The following is a 19,852-nucleotide window of genomic DNA, read 5'->3' as shown; positions in this document are numbered from 1 at the left end:
AGCAATATATCATTCAGCTAACTGAAAATTCATCCTTCCAAGTACTTGGTGAAAAAATCCTGGAGTTAATTTGACTCCTTTCTTTCATACATGCCCTCTATTCAATTAATTGCAAGGTTCTAATCGCTCTACTTTTAAAGTACACACAGAATCAACTTTTTTAAACCATATGTATTTTTTAGAAATGATTAGTTAGGGCTGAGGAGATAGCATAATGGTTATGCAAAAAGCCTTTCATGCCTGAGGCTTCATATGTCCCAGGTTCAATCCCCAGCACCACCATAAACCAGAGCAGAGGAGTATTAAAAAAGTAGAACAGAGCTAAGGAAGGAAGTTAGGAAGGGAGGGAGGGAGGGAGGGAGGGAGGAAGGAAGGAAGGAAGGAAGGAAGGAAGGAAGGAAGGAAGGAAAGAAGGAAGGGGTGAGTTAAAATGTCTTATGTATTTGGGTCATGGTGCATCCCGTGAGTACCCATTCATTGGGGAAACTGACGATCCTTCCTAGCCGACTGAATCCACATGGATCCGTCACTTTCAAAGCCAGCAACAAGCAGCTCCTGACAGCTTTCAACCTGACGCTGTTGACTGGCTACGGAAGAAGGGCAAACGCTAGAAGAAGAACTGTATTTGGGAAATTCAGATAGCATCTTCCACTGAGGCAGAGAAAAAGAGAAACCACAGCAATAGTTTCCTTGACTCGCAGTTTGAGACTAGGATGTATTCAAAGTGTTCTTCAAATCTTTAAACTGTTTTCAGGTTTTCTATTTTCCTATCAAGTGATTCTTTGAAAGTCAAGAATTTCTTTCTTAATCCATTTCTCCATTTTAAACTGTAAACTTTGTATGTCTTCAAATTTCCCAACAATGGATTCTCTCAATTCTTTCTCAGATGATAGTTCTTCTGGGTCTGCATGATTAAGTTTCTAACAATCACCTTGGGGTTTCATAACCAGCATTTTCCTAGTTTTACCAATGTGTTTTGGCTTCTGTTGTTGGCCAGCAGATGGTGGTGGGCTCTGTTTTATATGTGAGCTGTGGGGCAAGGGAGGAGTTTTGAAAAAGTGCTGTGGTATTATGGTGGCCTGTGTCCCTAAAACAGAGCCCCTGTCTAAAAGTGGGGGTGGGGGTGGGAAGAAGATCTCAAAACTCCTTCTCTTCCCAAACTGATTTCTAAAAGTCCCTTTCCTTTCTGCAGGGTGACCTGACTGACCCAGTTCACCAGGATCTCTATGGCAGTCGAGGCACCTTAGAGTTTAGTAGGCTTCCAGGCTGCCATAAGGGTAGAGGTCAGTTCTCTGGCACCCCTGGATGACTCCCTGGGTTATATTCAAGAGCCTGCAGTATCAAAAGCTCCGATCAGCAGTCCTCAACTCCTTTTCTTAAGCTACTTGGTGCCTGAGTTGGGTGCCAGGGGGCTCTATGAATCCACCATGTGGATCTGAAGCAGATACAAATATGATGCCTGCTAGCAAAGCAGTCCTGCACTTTCTCTTCCTCCCCTCCTGCTCTAGGTGTCCACATGCAATCACTAACCTTCAGATAGTCAGGTTCCTTTCTTTATCAGAAACCCCACTGTTCTCTTATGAAACACGATGAGTTGTTTTGTTGTAATACTTGTTTTCTGGAGGACAGACAACTTTCAGTGACTAGCTCACCATAGCTCCTCAGACTGACAAATTATACATCAAATTCTAGACTGACCAAGCCTCCACAAGTAAAAGAGGCAATTCTTTAAAATAAATCACTCTCTATTTATATACGTCCACTGGTTTGGTTTCTCTGGAGGTCTCTGGTAATACAGGCTCAGAAACAAAACTGGTTCTGTGTTTAAGAACTATTAATGCAAAAAAAAATGATTAATGTGTGGCATGGGGGGTAACATAGTACTTGACTATAAGCATGAGCTCTGAGTTTGATTGCTAGCTGCTTTGACCTCTTTCCCTCCTGCTTAACCTCCTTGTCCCTCTCACTTGTGAAATAAACCTTTAAAAAAAGAATCAATGCATTAAACACTCAAAACTCTAGGACTCAAGCCACTGTAAATTATCTGTGCTTTCCTACCAACAAAATGCTAAAACAACTGGCAGCACGGAAATAACAACAGAAATCCAGAGATACAATGCTTTTACTGACCCTTGAGAAAAGACAGAGTTGCTTGATTGGATAGAAGAAAAGAACAGGGAGCTCTGTTAGACAACAAAGATGTCTTTTTTTACAAAAAATTTTTATATTTATTTATTTTCCCTTTTGCTGCCCTTGTTGTTTATCATTGTTGTTGTTAATGCTGCCATTGTTGTTGGATAGGACAGAGAGAGATGGAGAGAGGAGGGGAAGACAGAGAGGGGCAGAGAAACAGAGACACCTGCAGACCTGCTTCATCTCCTGTGAAGCGACTTCCCTGCAGGAGGGTACTGGGGGCTCAAACCTGGATCCTTACGCCGATCCTTGCACTACCTGTGCTTAACCCGCTGCACTATGTCCGACTCTCCAGAGATGTCTTTAGGTACCAAAGGAGCCAAATCTGAAACCCTGTCTAGTTATCTTCTTGTCAATCGGCTCTGTACCAATACCACTGACATCCTGGGCACTTCATAGAAACAACTCAGATTTACCGCTTTGCCCAAGGCTGTGAAATCAGCTAGTAGTCACACTGATGTCTTCTAACCATGACCTTTATCATTATAGCTATAGGTATAATTTTTTTTAATTAAGTGCTCTGTCTAAATGTGCAAAGCAATTTGCTTCCACAGTGTGGCAGATTATCAGAAGAAAGGGAAAACACAACAGAATTCCGCAAAAGGACTCATACTAGCATATCTCTTTGGTACTGTTCCTGCTGACTTCATTGCTACTATGACCATGAGAAGGCGAGACTTCACTTTGTCTGTCACGCTGACTCTATGTTAATGACTTAGCTGGATGTTGTCTAGCACTAACAGTGCAGCAAATTAAAGCATGGACAAAGAATTTAAATTAGAATTATTTACTCTAGATAGCAAAGCATTGGTAAAATCTTGGTAAAGTAAGAGCCTGGTAAAAGCTACGCATGAAACAGGACATAAAACAAATACTTGTATTCAACTTTGCTATTATCATATTTTTTCTTTGATGAAGACACAATGGTGAATTTGATGAAGTGAACTGACAAGTAATATTACCTTTTCAATTTGACGCACACAAAGTGAGTGAACAGATGTCACCTGAGGCTCTTCACACTAACCTACTAGAACTGAACTCTAGAAGAGCCATCTCTCCTGTGCTCACAGCGACTGAAGTTGGCAGGGAACTATGAATATCACTAGGGCTAATTCTAATGTCCGTGAATGTGGAGCACACGAACATTAGGAAAGCTAACCATATCTAAAAAGGCAAAAATTACCAATAGGTAAATAGTAACTCTTATTTATTTATTTGTTTGTTTGTTTGTTTATTTATTTATTATTTTTGACCAGAGCACTGCTCAGCTCTGGCTTATGGTGATGTGGGGGATGGAATATGGGACTTTGGAGCCTTGGCAGGAGAGTCTCTGTGCACAGCCATTATGCTATCTACCCCCACCCAGTAACTCACTTTTTTCTTTTTACTAGAAAGTAATACAGATATATTCAGGGAATACTCTCAGAGGCAGTGCTGTGGGGATAAGAAAAAGCTCTACAAGGCATAGAAATTTTATTTGCTTAGGAATAGAAAAAAAGACATAGAATAAGTGTTTGAGTAGAAAAAATAAAGAGATAATAAACAAATGAGAAAGGAGGGGTGGGCAGGAAGTCTGTTCATAGTAGTTTCCTTTCATACCATAAATGAAGCCAACCTATTATAAAAAACTATTATGAGAATGAAATGAGCTTTATCAAGAAAATGTTCAGGGTAGGGGAGATAGCATAATAGTTATCCAAAGAGATTCCCATGCCTGAGGCTCCAGGTCTCCAGTTCAATCCCCACACCATCATAAGCCAGACCTGAGCAGCACTCTGGTTAAAAAAATAAGAAAGAAGAGAAGGAAAAGGAGAAGGAACAGGAGAAGAAGGAATGAAAGGAGAGGAAAAGAAAAGGGGGAGGGAGGAAAAGAAGGAAGGAATAAAGAAAGAAAAGAAGAAAAGAAAATGTTCAGCCATGGATTAGAGGTCACTATCATGGACTTACATTTTCAGATGACTATGTCCAATTTAACCTGCTTTTGACAATCAGAGCAGTCAGCATCTCCTAGTTATATTTTTCTTTTGCTGATTTTTATACTCTTTATCACAAATCCTGAACTTCTTACTCAAAAACCTGGAGCTTTTTCCCACTAATAGTCAAAATCATACAAACCTCAGTCAGTCCTTTCAGCTGGGCTTTGCTTTCACTTAGTTCTTCTAGTAGGTCACTCTTTTTCACTTGCAGTTCAGAGATTTCCTTTCTTAGTGGAGTCACTAGTTCATAGAACCGAATCTTTGGGGGGAAAAAAATCAAATTTAGAACCACTCTTCAAATCCAAATTACAATTAAAATTGACAATTTTCAGTACTTTTAGTGATCAGTAATAAAAGGAACGTGTTGAGGTAATAAGAGGAAAGTACTAAAAAAAATCCAGATTATATGCCTATACATTAAGGCTTTGTCTTGTTTGTATAAAACTGAAACAAAACAGCATTAGTTGATCCTGATCACTAAGATGTATAATTGATCACCTTACAGAGGACATGGTGATTTACAGGATTGTTGTCACAGGAGTAGAATTCAACATTTACTCAAAAAAGGTGTTAGCACTCCTTAATCTTACATCACATGCACTGGGTCCCTCAAACCCTTTAACTCCACCTCCCTTCTCAATCTTCCCTTGATAGACCATAGCCCATCAAAGTTTCACCCCAGGGTAGGGGAGATAGAATAATGGTTATGCAAATAGATTCTCATGCCTGAGGCTACCAGGTCCCAAGTTCAATCCCCCCACACCACCATATATCAGAGCTAAGCAGTGCACTGGTAAAAATCAATAAAGTTTCACTCCATAAATTCCCTATTTCTTTTTTTTATATTTATTTTATTTATTTATTCCCTTTTGTTGCCCTTGTTGTTTTATTGTTGTAGTTATTATTGTTGTTGTTGGATAGGACAGAGAGAAATGGAGAGAGGAGGGGAAGACAGAGAGGAGGAGAGAAAGATAGACACCTGCAGACCTGCTTGACCGCCTGTGAAGCGACTCCCCTGCAGGTGGGGAGCCGGGGTTCGAACCGGGATCCTTATGCCAGTCCTTGTGCTTTGCGCCACCTGCGCTTAACCCGCTGTGCTACAGCCCGACTCCCAAATTCCCTATTTCTTAAGTCCCACTACTACTTTATTAAATAAGTTTTATGTTCAATTAAGCTCTCTCAAGATCTATGTTATCTTTATTTTTTGTTTCATGTTTATTTTACTTATATTTGATAGGATAGACAGAAATTGAGAGAGGAGAGAGACAGAGGGAGAGAGAAAGAAAGATACCTACAGACCTGCTTCACTACTCATGAAACTTCCCCCTGGCAGGTGGGGACTGAAGGCTTAAACCTTACACATAGTAACATAGTTGTTCAACTAAAGGCACAAGATCTATGCTATCTTTAATTCTCCACTCCTGAAATTATCTCTTCCCTCGCTTCTATATACTTTACTACTAGGTTGCTGGAAAAGTCATGATGAATTTTTGCATAGAAAAAAACGTCATGACTTTTCTGACAACCCAATACTTGTTCTTCTATCTCCTACTACTGCCCATCCCATACCATCTGCTTGTTTTATCCTGAATACATTGAAGGATTTAAGAGTTTGGCTCTTGCTTGTTTTTCTGACAGGAAAGTTATTCCCATCTCTAAATACATGGCTTACACCCTCTTCAGGTTTCTGATCAAATGTCATCTGATCAGTAAAGCTTTTCCAGGATCCTGATTTAATGCAACTCTGATTTAATGTCAATATTCCTGTCTTGGTAGCCCCTAGTCTTCATGCCTGCTGTATTCTCTATAGCTTTTATTTATATATTTTATTGTTTTCCTTTTTGTTGACCTTGTTGTTTATCATTGTTGTAGTTATTATTGTTGTCATTGCTCTCGTTGAATAGGACAGAGAGAAACTGAGAGAGGAGGGGAAGACGGGGAGGGGCCGACACCTGCAGACCTGCTTTGCTTGTGAAGGGACCACCCTGCAGGAGGGGAGCTGGGGGCTCTAACTGGTATCTTTAAGCAGGTCCTTGTGCTTTGAGCCATGTGCACTTAGCCCATTGCACTACCGCCTGGCCCCTTATTTATTTATTTACCAAAGCACTGCTCAGCTCTGGCTTATGGTGGTGGGTGGAAATGAACCTGGGACTTTGTGGACCCTCAGTCAAGACAGTCCCTTTGCATAATCATGCTATCTACCTCTGCCCTCTCTATATCTTTTATGACAAACATTTTTCATATTTTATGTTGAATAATTTTCTATGTTTCTCCAGTAGAATATAAGCTTCATGCAGGAATTTTTGCTTAGTTTTACAATCTTCTATCTCCAATACCTAAACGTATGGCATGCCTACATTCTAAGCTATTGGGGAAGCAGTAAAAAAGATAATTGGGGATAAACCAGGAGGAACCTTCGTATCTCTACTTCAGTTCATACCTCTCATCTCACTCACATTTCTCATAGCTTGCCCTAACCTAGTATGTATTCCATTTGACAAGAAGTTGTAAAACTAAAAAGTCATCAGCAAGTTGGGAAAGGATAATTTGAGCTTAGTTACTGTATAGGAATATAATCTGAAATTCTTTTAACAGGGTGCTACATTATGAGATTTTCATACTGTTAAAAGCAAGTATTAAGACTATTCTTCACAACAATGAATCTGTACAAAATTAACTAACTAGGGTAGTACTACCTGAAACAAAAACTACAGGGGAGAGAAAAAAAAAAAACATTAACCAAGTGACCCACCCAGGAAGAAGTGGTACCATGGATTAAACATTGGACCTTTCAGCATGAGATTTCCAGTATGACCACTGGCATTGCCTAGGCCAAAGATAACCTCTGCTGTCCTTCCTCTCTCTCTCCCTCCTCCTCTCTCGTAAACAAATAAACATGCCTTAAAAAAAAAAAAAAAGGAACATTAAACAGAGAGTGGAAATATATTAAACTGCAACTAATGGGATAGAAATATACATATTGCCACTTACCTACTATGGATAAGGGCTCAATGACAGCGCTTGAGATTATCTGAATTGTGATCTTTGGGCAGAAAACTATACTCGAAGACTGGAGAGATACCTTAGAGACAGAGCACAGGGCTGCAAAGCCGAGGTTTCAGGATCAATCTCCACATATGACAGAGCTAAGCAGTACTCTAGTACTACACTCTAGTCTCTCTCATAAAAATCAATAAACAAATCTTTAATCGGGAAACCTTAACCAAATAAGAACTAAGAGAAGCAACCACAATCCCAGGAAAAATAATAGAAAACATTTATTACATAGTTACTATGTTATAAATACTATACTAAACATGTTAGATTATCTATTCAGACCTGGTCCTAACATTATTTCAGTAGAAAGATACTGTTACTACTGTTAACCCTTTCATGGATGAAAACAATTCAAGTTTCTAAGGGTGAAATAACAGCTACATTTATTAACTGGCACTTTTCAATGTATGGTCTGGGGACTCCTGGTCCCTAGCACACAATGCTGAAACCCTTTCAGGGACTTCATAATATAAAAATGAGTCTCTGGCAGCTGAGATGAAACATAGATGGAACATAGAACTTCTATCAGTGAGGTCCCAAGTTTGGCCTCAGACACTATACATGTAGAACAAAATGATGCTCTGGTGCAAATACCCATGCATAGTCTCTGTCTAATCATTAAAGCAAAAGCCATTTGTAGTCATCAGTATACAGTCTTTATAGTCTTTCAAGTGTAAAATGATGCTGGTCCAAAAAACTTGGAGACAAGTGCCACAGATCAGAATTATAATAAATTTGTCTTAGCTACAACCAAGGTCCTGAACTAGATCCACAAAGATCTCCCTCATCCTTTTCCTTTATAACTGTACCACTATCCCCAAGGCCAGAACCCCTAATCTGCTTTTTATCTCTACAATTTATCACTCTGAAAATGTTATAAACTATCCATTTGTGCCAATAATAACCTATTTTTCATGACTAGGGAGTCATTAGCTGCAGAGTTCTATTTATTTCTTAATGATTAAGCCCCTTAAACTCTGGTCCTCACATATAATAAATCAAATAAATGTGTGTCTCCTTATCTCACCAATTCCTAAGGATCCTTATAACCAACATTTTAAATTAGTAATTTTGGTATACATAAGTATTCTGCTAAACACTCTAAGACCAAGATTTGTCATCATTGTCTATTCTTTTTTTTTAATATTTATTTATTCCCTTTTGTTGCCCCTGTTTTATTGTTGTAGTTATTATTGTTGTTGATATTGATGTCGATGTTGTTGGATAGGACAGACAGAAATGGAGAGGAGAAGACAGAGAAGGGGAGAGACTCCCCATCGTCTATTCTTTTTTTTTTTTTTTTTGCCTCCAGGGTTATTGCCAGGGCTCGGTGCCTGCACCACAAATCCACTGCTCCTGGAGGCCATTTTTTCGCTTTTGTTACCCTGGCTGTTTTACCATTGTTGTGGTTATTATTACCATTGTTATTGATATCATTGTTGTTGGATAGGACAGAGAGAAATGGAGAGAGGAAGGGAAGACAGAGATGGGGAGAGAAAGATAGACACCTGCAGATCTGCTTCACCGCCTGTGAAACGACTCCCTTGCAGGTGGGGAGCCGGAGGCTGGAACCCAGATCCTTCTGCTGGTCCTTGCGCTTTGCGCCATGTGTGCTTAACCCACTGCGCTACAGCCCGACCCCCATCATTGTCTATTCTAACAATTTGACTCTCTACCTTATTACCAACTCCTACTTTACTTTATATAATACTTTATAATATAAAATTACTCATGTGGCTATCTAATTCACTCATTAGCATTTTAAAATTCATTATAGCAGGAATACTACTTATTACTTTAATCCCAACATATAGATAAAAAAATATTTGAAAAAAATTGATGAATAAAATAAACAAAACCATCATATTAAAATTTATTTCTTATACCAAAACAGTAATAATGCAAAGCCACAGGGCTGAGTGGTAGTGCACCTGGTTAAGAAGATGCATTACAGTGCACAAGGACCCACGTTCATGCCCCTGGTCTCCATCTGCAGGGGGAAAACCTCACAAGTGATGAAGCAGAGCTGCAGGTGTCTCTCAAATCTCCCTACCTCTCCTCTCAATTTCTCTCTGTCTCTATTAAATAAAATAAATCAAGCTTTTTTAAAAAAAATAATAATAATGATAATATAAAGCTAAATCAATCATTTAAAAAAAATTGGGCAGAGGGTAGATAAGATAATGGTTATACAAAGGGACTCTCAATGCCTGAGGCTCCAAAGTCCCAGGTTCAATCCCTCATACCACCAAAAGCCAAAGATGAACAGTGCTCTGGTGACAAAACAAACAAACAAAAGATCTGGTGCTCAACAAAGAAAATAAATAAATAGATAAATAAATGTGTGGGTTTAAACACCATTCAAATGGGGGTGAAAAGAGTAATGGTTATGCAAATAGACTCTAATGTCCAGGTTCAATACCCCACACCACCATAAGCCAGAGCTGAATAGTGCTCTGGCAAAATAAGTAATAAAAAAAATAAACATCATTCAAGATACTTACATAGATTAGAGCCAAAAATACTGTATCAATTAAGCAGTTCAAAAATCAAGGCTACTGAACCTGAACTGGAATTGCCATACTGCACCAAAGTAAAAGACTCTGGGGTGGTGGGGGAGGAATACAGGTCGGAGAAGGATGACAGAGGAGCTAGTGGGGGTTGTACTGTTACATGGAAAACTGAGAAATTATATACATATACAAACTATTGTATTTACTGTCAAATGTAAAACATTAATTCCCCAATAAATTTTTTTTTAAAAAGCAAAAAAAAAAAAAATCAAGGCTACTATGTAGATGGCAAAATTTTAGTCTGAAAGTATATGCATTTAAATAAATAAGAACTTACAGACACATATTCAGGAATGGAAAGCTGATCTTCAGAAAACCCTTTTAGCTTCATATATTGCTCATCTGTCAATTCAAAATCACGCAAGTTTCGACGAATATCTCCAGCTTTCTCTCGTAACTGAACATTTGTTTCTTCCAGCTGCTTTTGTCTCAATAAAATCGTTTCCATTTCTTGTTTCACTAGTTCTTGATATTTTCTATATTATGAGAGAATTTAAAGTAAACTTTAGACAGGTGAGATACCATAATGATTACACAAGAAGACTCCTAAGGTCCCAGGCTCAATTCCCTGCAACACCATAAGCCACAGTTAAGCAGTGTTCTAGTAAAATTAATTAATTAATACTAAAAATAAAGCTTCAATAACATTTGAGGCTTTTCTCACTTGCCTTTTAAAGTAATACATTTAGGAAATTAGTATTTCAGTATCATCAGCTTCAGCAAACTGCATAGACATTACTCTATATTATAATTACTGAATCTGCAGTTCACTTAATAGTGGCCTTTTTGGACATCCCATCATCTGGGGCCCTAATCAGAGAGAATCCTTGGATTCCCACATAGAAATAATGGGCCTAGACCTCTAATAGACCCCTCTCTCTGTCACTGGTCACTTCCATCAGGAACATCATCATAAGCCATCTTGGGGGGGGTGTCTCTCCAGGAACTTGCCCTCAGTGTGGAACAACAATGGTAGAAACTGCCCCACTCTCCAAAGGGAGGCTGGTTCAACATTCTCTCTCTCTCTCTCTCTCTCATGCCTTTCTTTTAAAATCCAGATTAACCAAGTTTTCATCTTGGGGCCAGGTGGTGGCACAGCTAGTTAAGTGCACACTTTACAGTGCGCAAGGTCCCAGATTCAAGCCCCTTGTTCCCACTTGCAGGCGGGAAACTTCATGAGTAGTGAAGCAGGGCTGCAGGTGTCTGTCTCTCTTGCTCTCTATTTCCCCTCCCCTCTCGATTTCTGGTTCTATCTGATAAATAAATATAATTTTAAAAAAAAGGTTTTCATCTCCTAAGTCACCAGTGATGCCTGAGAATTGCTAGTGTTCAATTCTTGATTCTTTTCAACCCTTCTAGCCATTTTATCCTTTTTTCTTTTTCTTTTTTAAATTCTCTTCTATTTACTTTCTAGGACAGGGAAAAAAATGAAATAAGGGTGGGGGAAGGGGGGCAGGAGAGAGAGAGAGAGAGAGACCTACCACCCTGCTTCATTTCTTATGAAGCTTCCCTCCTGTAGATAGGAACCAGGGGCTTAAATCTGCATCCTTTTGCATGGTAATGTATGTGTTCAACCAGGTGCACCATCACCTGGCCCCCTAACTGGTTTTCTCTTTTGTTACAATTTTCTTACCTTGCATCCTTCTGTTGAAAAGCCAACTGGTTGTCTAATCTCAATGCCAATACTTGCTTCTGGTGAAGTGCATCATTAAGTTTCTCTTCCAATTCTTCAATCTTAATAACAACAGGAAAAAAAGGTAAACTTTCATATGGTCAATTTTCCAACATGTTAATTTTACAATATATAAAAATACCTTCTATAAGATAAATACAAATAAGAAAGCACCTAACATATACAGACTAAAAATAGTGGACTTTTGTTTTGGTTTTGTTTGTAGTGGTTGTGACTGCAAACTATAAAGTCTGTTCAGGTTCTTCAGACATGGAAAACACAAAGTAAAACTTGGACTGGGTGTGGTGTATTGCACCAAAGTAGAGGACTCTGGGGAAAGAAGGGGGAAGAACCTTGGGGGCTTATGATGGTGTCAAATGATCTAAACAGTGGGTGAGAGTGTTGTGTGAGGAACTCACTGGGGGATGAGAAACTGCTCCCGTGTATTAACAACTCCACTGTATACCATTAATTCCCCAATAAAATGAGGGAGGGGGAATTCAGGTCCTTGCTTATGGTAAAGTATGTACTCTACTGAGAGAATTATCTTCTCTCTCAATCCCCATCCAGGTCACCTTTACAATAGCTCTTCTTGTATGACTTCTCTGGTAAACAGGAAGATTATTCTCTTCCTCTCTCATTCTAAAAGCAACTTTAGAAAATATAATCAGAACCCAACACACCCATCCAAAAAGATTTGTGTATACCTATGTTCACAGCAGCACAATTTGTAATAGCCCAAACCTAGAAGCAACCCAGGTGTCCAACACCAGATGAGTGGCTGAGCAAGCTGAGGTATATATACACAATGGAATACTACTCAGCTATTAAAAATGGTGATTCCACCGTTTTCAGCCCATCTTAGAAGGAGCATGAACAAATCATGTTAAGTGAAATAGGTCAGAAACAGAAGGATGAATATGGGATGCTCTCACTCTCAGGCAGAAGTTGAAAAACAGGATCAGAAGAGAAAACACAAGTAGAACCTGAAGTAGAGTTGGTGTATTGCACCAAAGTAAAAGACCCTGGGGTGGGTGGGGGAGAGAGTACAGGTCCTGGAAAAGGATGATAGAGGACCTAGTGGGGACTGTATTGTTATGTGGAAAACTGAAAACTAGGAAATGTTATGCATGTACAAACTATTGTATTTACTGTCAAATGTAAAACATTAATCCCCCAATAAATAAATTTTAAAAAGAAGAAAATATAATCATTTTCTCAAAGTACTTAAACATCATCTTGGACATGAAATATCAACACATCATTTTAGGTTCAGATTATACAGACACATGCATACGTACATTTATAAATTTAATTTTTGAAATATTTTATCTTTATTTATTTATTGGATAGAGATAGCCAGAAATCGAGAGGAAAGGGGTGGTAGAAAGGGAAACAGAGAGACACCTGCAGCACTGCTTCACCACTCGCAAAGGTTTCCCCCTGCAAGTGGGGACAAGGAGCTCGAACCCAGGTTCTTGTGCATTGTAACAGGTGCACTCAACCAGGTACACCACCACCCAGCCAAAATTTAATTATCATTTATTAGTAGTTTTAAGATAATAAGGCATAAGAATAAAATCTATACCCACTTACCTTTGTAAGGTAATCCACTTTCAAATTGTCTATCATCATATTTTTCTGGGACAGCTCAATTTTCAGCAATTGTATATTATGAAGGAGTTCTTTCCGTTCAATTATCTGTCTGGTGATTTTGACTTTACCATCTCGCTCTTCTGATGAGGAAATATCATCTGTAGGAACAGTTGTTTCTAAACTAATATCTTCAGATTCCAGAGAGCTAGAGATGTTCACTTTTTTTGACGTCTTAGGTTTTCGAGACATCTTTTATTATAATTGGTCAGTTTTATACCCCGACTTAGTTTCTATCTCCTGTAAGTTAAAAATACATGAAATTAAATGTACCTCAACATTCTCTAAGAAAAACATAACATGTATTAAAGGGACACTAAAGGTTCCCTTTACCTAAGTAATTATTAGGCAACCTAGAAGGCCCCAAATCTAGAGTAGATGAGTAAAATACATTACTGCTCAAATCAAACACTTATTAAATCTTGCTACCAATTTAATCCTTTGGAGAATTTTTTTTTTTTTTTTTTTTTTGCCCTCCAGAGTTATTGCTGGGGCTCAGTGCCTGCAGTATGGATCCACTGCTCCTGGAGGCCATCTTTTCCATTTTGTTGCCCTTGTTGTTATTTTTGAGAAATCGAAACGAGGAGGAAGACACAGATGGGGAGAGAAAGATAGACACCTGCAGACCTGCTTCACCACTAGTGAAGAGACACCCCCCCCTGCAGGTAGGGAGCCCGGGGGTGGAACCTGGATCCTTAAGCTGGTCCTCGCGCTCGCTTCGTGCCATGTGCGCTTTACCCGCTGCACTACCTACCGCCCAGCTCCCTCTTTATAATTTTTTTAAAATTCAGTACCTGGAGGTAGGGATCGTATTTGGAGGAAACCGAAGTTAAAAGAGGATAGAGCTTTAAGTCATTAGTAGCCATTTAATGCTAATAAAAAGTTACACAGGCTCCAGATGTCACCTCTGAGTTGGTCAAGTAAAGGTCACATGCCATTAAAACTGGGGATTTTGAAAAACTTGGGAAAGGAATAGTAAGTAAACAGAAGAAAAGCATGCAGGAATTAAGATGAGCAGAAAAACGAAAAACATGTCAAACAACATCCCAAGACAGTGGCAGTGACTAGGGCCAAATATTTGTGAAATCTATTAATTTCCCTAAACACAAACACACGTATAACCTAAAGGTCAAGTCGGTGAAGGAACTTGAATATCAAAATGTAGTTGAAATGTATTCTACAGGTAGTGAAGCACCAGTGAAGACCTTTTTTTTTTTTTCTTTCAAAGATAAGAATACAAGAAGTAAAAACATTTTCAACAGACTTGGAGATAGCCGCTGAAAACAAGAGCAAAAACTGCTCAAGTATTCTACATAAAACCCTTTGCCCTTTCACAAGAATTTCCGCAACTCTCATGTTTCAATTCTACACGATATAATTCACTGTCTATGGCACAGCAGAACATCAGTTTTCCAAAATGAATGTGGGGATATGCTAACTTCAGTTAGATGGATTTCCTTTTTTGTTGTTAAAGGAAAAGGGACACGGAAACGTGAAATCAAAGTTCTGCACCATCTCCTGGATGACAAAGGCTCAGAGACCGGGACTGCCCAGGAGCACAACGAGAAAAAACCCAAACCGAGCCAGCATCGGTGCATTCCTCGCCCCGCACGGGAAAGGAAAATACACAGCCACAGGCTACCTCAAAAGCTTCAACTACTCCGCAGCCACTTCGCGGAGCCGAAGATCTCTTCAGATCGCAGTTCAGGTTGAAAACCCTAAAACAGAGCTTTCAGATAGCAGAACCGTTAGGACCGGTAACCTAGACAACTATTTCCGCGCCTCCGAGGGGGGGGGGGACAGCGGAAGCAGCAAACTGCGCGTGCTCACGTCGCCGGACCTCCTTCCACCAAGGCCCCCCCACTCTGGCCTAGGAAGCAAGAGGAGCGTGAGTCCAGAGGTGGCCCCGCCCAGGTCAGGAGCGGAAGTAGACCTAAGCCCGCCCATTCAGCATGAGCTCACTCTCGCCCAATCCGGGCAGGGCTTAAAAGAACCAACCAGCATCATTCTCGGTGTTTTCCCACGAGACTTGTATTCTAATATCCAGGAATCAGATGTCTCGTGTTCTGTGGCTGCTTTCTCTACACCTTTCACGTCCAATTGGAGATTATCCTACGGAAAGCAAGATGCTCCAAGACGTTCTTAAAAAAAAGACGCGAGCGGGGGTGGCGGAGACAGCATAATGTTTATGCAAACAGACTCTCATGCCTGAGGCTCCTAAGTACCAGGTTCAGTCCCCCACACCACCATAAGCCAGAGTTGAGCAGTGCGCTGTTGATTCTCTGTGTGTCTCTTTCTCTAAAATAAAAAAAATAAAAGATGCGAGCGGGCGGTGTGATGAAGGTTGTGCGCGAGCACTACCTGCGGGACGACATCGGCTGCAGGGCGCCTGGATGCTCAGCATGCGGCGGTGCTCATGAGGAGCCAGCCCTGGGGCTGCTGCCTCTGGACCATGGGAGCAGCCTCTGCCCGCGGCCGCACTATTTGCCGCCTGACACCAGCGTATTGCTGCATCAGGTGCATCGGTGGGTGGCCTGTGCGACCCCACTTTGGAGTATGTGGCGAAATCGATAGGGAAACCGAGGTCCAAGGAAGAGGGTCTTGTGCGACGTCCCAAGAACTTAGGGAAAGAGAAATCCCATAGGGAACCAGCATGAGCTTGCTTTCCTTGCTTCTCCCCACCTCGCCCCACCCCCACCCCACCTCCCTTTCTTGGAGTCGTTAAAAACCTTTAAGACTTTCTAATTCCTGTGTCTCTTCTGCCTTGGATTGTGTTTGTTGGTCGGGGACCTGGGCTTCTGTAGCCTCCAGTCTGCGACCCCCAGGCAACTTGTAAGTGCCTGCTAACGAAAACTGTGGGCCAGTATATTTTCATTATAATTGTTACAGAGCAAAAATCAAATCTCTATCCACTGCAAGGAAGCAAAAGATGTTTATTTACGAATTGCAATCCGGGCCGAATGGTGACTGATGTTAGTCTACCAAGCTCGACTCTGAACAAGGCTCAAACCACACAAGTTATAGGATTCTAGAGTACATCTTGGGTGGGGAATATGCGAAACTAGAATTCTATCACACACTCAATAGCATTTTACAGAAAACGCAGGATCCAATCATTTCAGACATTGTAATACCCTAAGCAGCCTATAAAAATTGTCTGATTTCAAGCCTTTATGCAAAATAGGGTCACCACACTTTTTCGTTGTCAGCTAAGACCACGCGGCTATCAGCTCCCTCGACCTTGAGCAAGTGGTTGGGTTTCAAGGACTTGGCTAGGCTAGCTATTCTCTTTAAGACAAACAACAGGTGGCTTACATCTTGGTGTGGGGGTTTTGTCTAGCCCCCCTTTTCACAGAAATTTTCTACTGCAAGCAGAAAAGCAACTATACTTACAACTCATGTTTAAAATTTTACTTAAAGCAATTCTAAAGTTACTGCTTCTAACAATAATAGACTTGACTTCAAGTTTTGTTAACTAGACTGTTCACATTGCCATTTCTATAATAGACCTGAAGGGTTTTCTATAGCAAAACAGCTCCTTCGATTAATGTTTATTTAGTATTTTCTACTTTCGTAAGGTTTTAGAACCTGTAGAAATACTTTGTAAGTGATCATAGGAAAAGTAACTTTCCTTTCTCTTTATTTTTCTTAAAAGATTGATGTTCTTAAGGACCCTGCCATCAGGAATGTAATTGTGCTACAAACAGTTCTCCAGGAAGTGAGAAATTGGAGTGCACCTGTTTATAAATGAATCCGAGATGTAACTAATAACCAAGAGAAGCATTTCAATACATTCACCAGTGAGCATCATAGGTGGGGGAAAGTTATGCTTATTTACAGAAAACTGTAATTAACTAAATTCGGTAGAGAACCCAGTGCAATAAATATCTATTAGTCATATTTTATTGGCTTACAATACTTTGGAATTTCAAGAGTACCGTTTGACACAGTACCCCCTCCTGTACCACTAAAACTCCATTACCATCACTACTAAAGTGAACCCTTCTGACAGTTCTTCCCAACCTTGTCCTTACCTTCTGTTAACTACTTTATTGTTCACAAACTTGAGTTTTGGTGGAGGGGGGCATCTTTAGAATGAACTGAGGACCTCAAACATATATAGTATCCATGCTGCAGAATGGTCTCCCAAAGTCCCTTTTTTTTATTCCTTTTTTTCTCTCTTCCTCCTCCTCCTCCTATTCCTATTCCTTCTCCTCCTTCTTTCTTCCTGTTTTTTTCTTCTTTACCAGAGCATTGCTCAACTCTGGTTTACGGTGGTCCTGGAGATTGAACCTGAGACCTTGCGTGCCTCAAGCATGAAAGTCTTTGGGATAACCGTCAAGCTATCTCTCCCAGCCCAAACGATTCTCTATATGTGGAGAGATATCAGAACACTACTCCATTTGCTTTCTTTGTGTTTTCCATAGTGCCCATGTAGTGCTGGGTATCAACTTCAGGGGCTCACCCACAGCAATGCATGTGCCACCGGGAGCTGTGGAATTGGGCAGACATGAAGCAGGGGGGAAAAAAGTTTGAATATAAGCTCTTTTCTTTACTTTTTCTTTTTGACCAGAGCCATACTCACCTTTGTTTATAGTGATGTCATGGATTGAAGCTGGGCATGAAAGTCTTTTGCATAACTACTATGCTATCTCCCTAGCCCCATAAGTTCTTCTTTTTAAATATTTTTTAAGGATTTTATTTATTTGTGAAAAAGATAAGAGGAGAGAGAAAGAACCAGACATCACTCTGGCACATGTGCTGCCAGGGATCAAACTCAGGACCTCATGCTTGAGAGTCCAAAGATTTACCACTGCACCAACTCCCGGACCACAAGTTATTTGTTCTTAAATGTAGTTCTGAGTGCATTGAAGAGGAAAGGTAGCTTCTCTGACTTTTTAATTTAATATATATTTTTTTAATTTGATAGGACAGAGAGAAATTGAGTGAGAAGGGAGAGAGAAAGGGAGACACAACCAGCCCTGCTTCACTGCTTGTGAAATTTCCCCCTGCAGATGGGCACCAGGTGTTTGAACCCGGGTCTTACACATGCTAGCATGTGCACTCAGTTGGTTGTACCACTACCTGGCCTCTGCTTTACTAATTTTTTTAAGTTCCAATGGTTTTCTGTCTTAAACTTTTTTTTATATTGTTACTGCTGATTACACTTTATTTTGTTTCCCTTTCTATTTAGAGAAACTTATGTAGAACAAGAACAAGGAGAAAATGCTAATGACAAGGATGATAGAGACATTCGAGTAGTTGCAAAGTGGTACAATAAACATTTGAAGAAAATATCAGCTGCAAGTTATCTTCATAACAAATGACAGAAAAAACAACGAGCCTTAGAAGAAGGAATACCAGCTTTCACTTTTAAGTCTTAAGTGGATAGCTATTAGTTCATCATTGCAAATGCATGTAAAAACTGGCATCAGAAATAGTAGACAGCTCACCCAGTACAGCACATCTTACCATGCGATGGACCCAAGTCTGAGCCCTGGCCTATCTCATGGGAACATCTATTGTGGAGTGTGTGTGTGTGTGTGGGGGGGGGAAGCTTCAGGAAAGGTACAGCAATAAGTTTCTAAGTTTTTTTTATTATAATCTTTATTTATTGGATAGAGACAGCCAGAAATTGAGAGGGTAGGGGGAGAGAGAGAGAGAGAGATAACCTGCTTTACCGCTTGCAAAGCTTCCTTCCCCCCCCCCCCCGCAGATGGGGACCAGGGTCTCAAACCCAGGTCCTTGTACATTGTAACTTGCACAGTCAACCAGCTGTGCTACCACCCAGCCCCTCAGCAGTTAATTTCCAAGCCAAGTAAATTGCAGTGATCATTTACTACTTTGGATTAGCAATAACAGCTCAGAGCTACATGTTAGCCATTGCCTCTGCATGGACCTGACCACATCCATATATCTGGGTTGTTATGTCCCCCTGCCCCCCAAATTAATACATAAATTGCGACAAACAAGATTGAGTTATTTTTTTCCTCAAATTATTTTATTGTAGAGATAATGGTTTACAGTATAGTTCTTGATTTATGGGTTAAATTTCTCATCTCACCATGATAAGTATCTGTAAAACATTCTCTTTTTTTCTTCAGAAGCATTTTTATTTTTTCCACTTTTTATTTGTTAATAGTGGGTTATAAGATTGTAAAATTACAATGTATAGCTCCACACTACACCCACCACCAAAATTCTGTGACCCCACTCTCACCTCCCCTAAATAATCACCATAGTTCTCACAAGTCTTAGAAACAGTTTGCTTTTATAATTATTTTTCTTCCTTTAAAAAAATTAGTGACTTAATAATGATTAACTAAATTATGAGATAACAGGGACACAGTTCTAAAGAGTTCCCACCACCAGAGTTCCTTATCCCATCCCCTCCATTGGAAACTTTCCTATTCTTTATCCCTCTGGGAATATGGACCAAAGATCTTTATTGGGAGCAGAAGGTGGAAGGTTTGGCTTCTGTAATTGCTTCTCCACTGGACATGGGCAGTGACAGGTTGATCCATAGTGAGACTTCACTCTACCCCCCAACATGGGTCCTTTTCCATCATCAGGCACTTAATGTGCAGCTTAATGTGCAGCTTGGCGATACGAGAATCCGGCATGAAGCCCAGCCAGTCTATCTTGGTGTTACTCTCAATCGTACTCTGTCATTTCACAAACATCTCACAAAAACTGTAGCAAAGGTAGGCGCGAGGAATAACATCATT

The 19,852-nt window shown here is 40.1% G+C and overlaps 1 protein-coding gene and 1 long non-coding RNA gene across 6 annotated transcripts in view; one reads left to right on the top strand and one right to left on the bottom strand.

Annotated features, from left to right (window-relative positions):
• Positions 1-14,914, bottom strand: part of PIBF1 (progesterone immunomodulatory binding factor 1) — a 215,576-nt gene extending 200,662 nt beyond the window's left edge. For all 5 annotated transcript variants that reach the window (XR_009549985.1, XR_009549986.1, XM_007526802.3 and 2 more), the window contains exons 1-5: positions 14,767-14,914; positions 13,068-13,364; positions 11,433-11,533; positions 10,077-10,275; positions 4,309-4,428 (exon numbers count right to left, since the gene is read on the bottom strand). Coding sequence is in view for 3 of the 5 variants with exons in the window: in XM_007526802.3 (XP_007526864.2) it covers positions 4,309-4,428; positions 10,077-10,275; positions 11,433-11,533; positions 13,068-13,316 (669 nt within the window). In the remaining 2 variants the exon portion in view is untranslated. The remainder of the gene's footprint in view (positions 1-4,308; positions 4,429-10,076; positions 10,276-11,432; positions 11,534-13,067; positions 13,365-14,766) is intronic.
• Positions 14,915-15,498: 584 nt separating this feature from the next.
• Positions 15,499-18,413, top strand: LOC132538710 (uncharacterized). Its single transcript, XR_009550066.1, has 3 exons — positions 15,499-15,641; positions 16,780-16,937; positions 18,319-18,413. It is a non-coding gene; the product is annotated as an uncharacterized LOC132538710 (long non-coding RNA).
• Positions 18,414-19,852: the final 1,439 nt, after the last annotated feature.

The sequence above is a fragment of the Erinaceus europaeus genome, chromosome 5, assembly GCF_950295315.1.
Source record: "Erinaceus europaeus chromosome 5, mEriEur2.1, whole genome shotgun sequence".
Taxonomy (NCBI): Eukaryota; Metazoa; Chordata; class Mammalia; order Eulipotyphla; family Erinaceidae; genus Erinaceus; species Erinaceus europaeus.
Note: the sequence above shows the minus strand (reverse complement) of the source record. Positions and strands in the feature narration are given on the sequence as shown.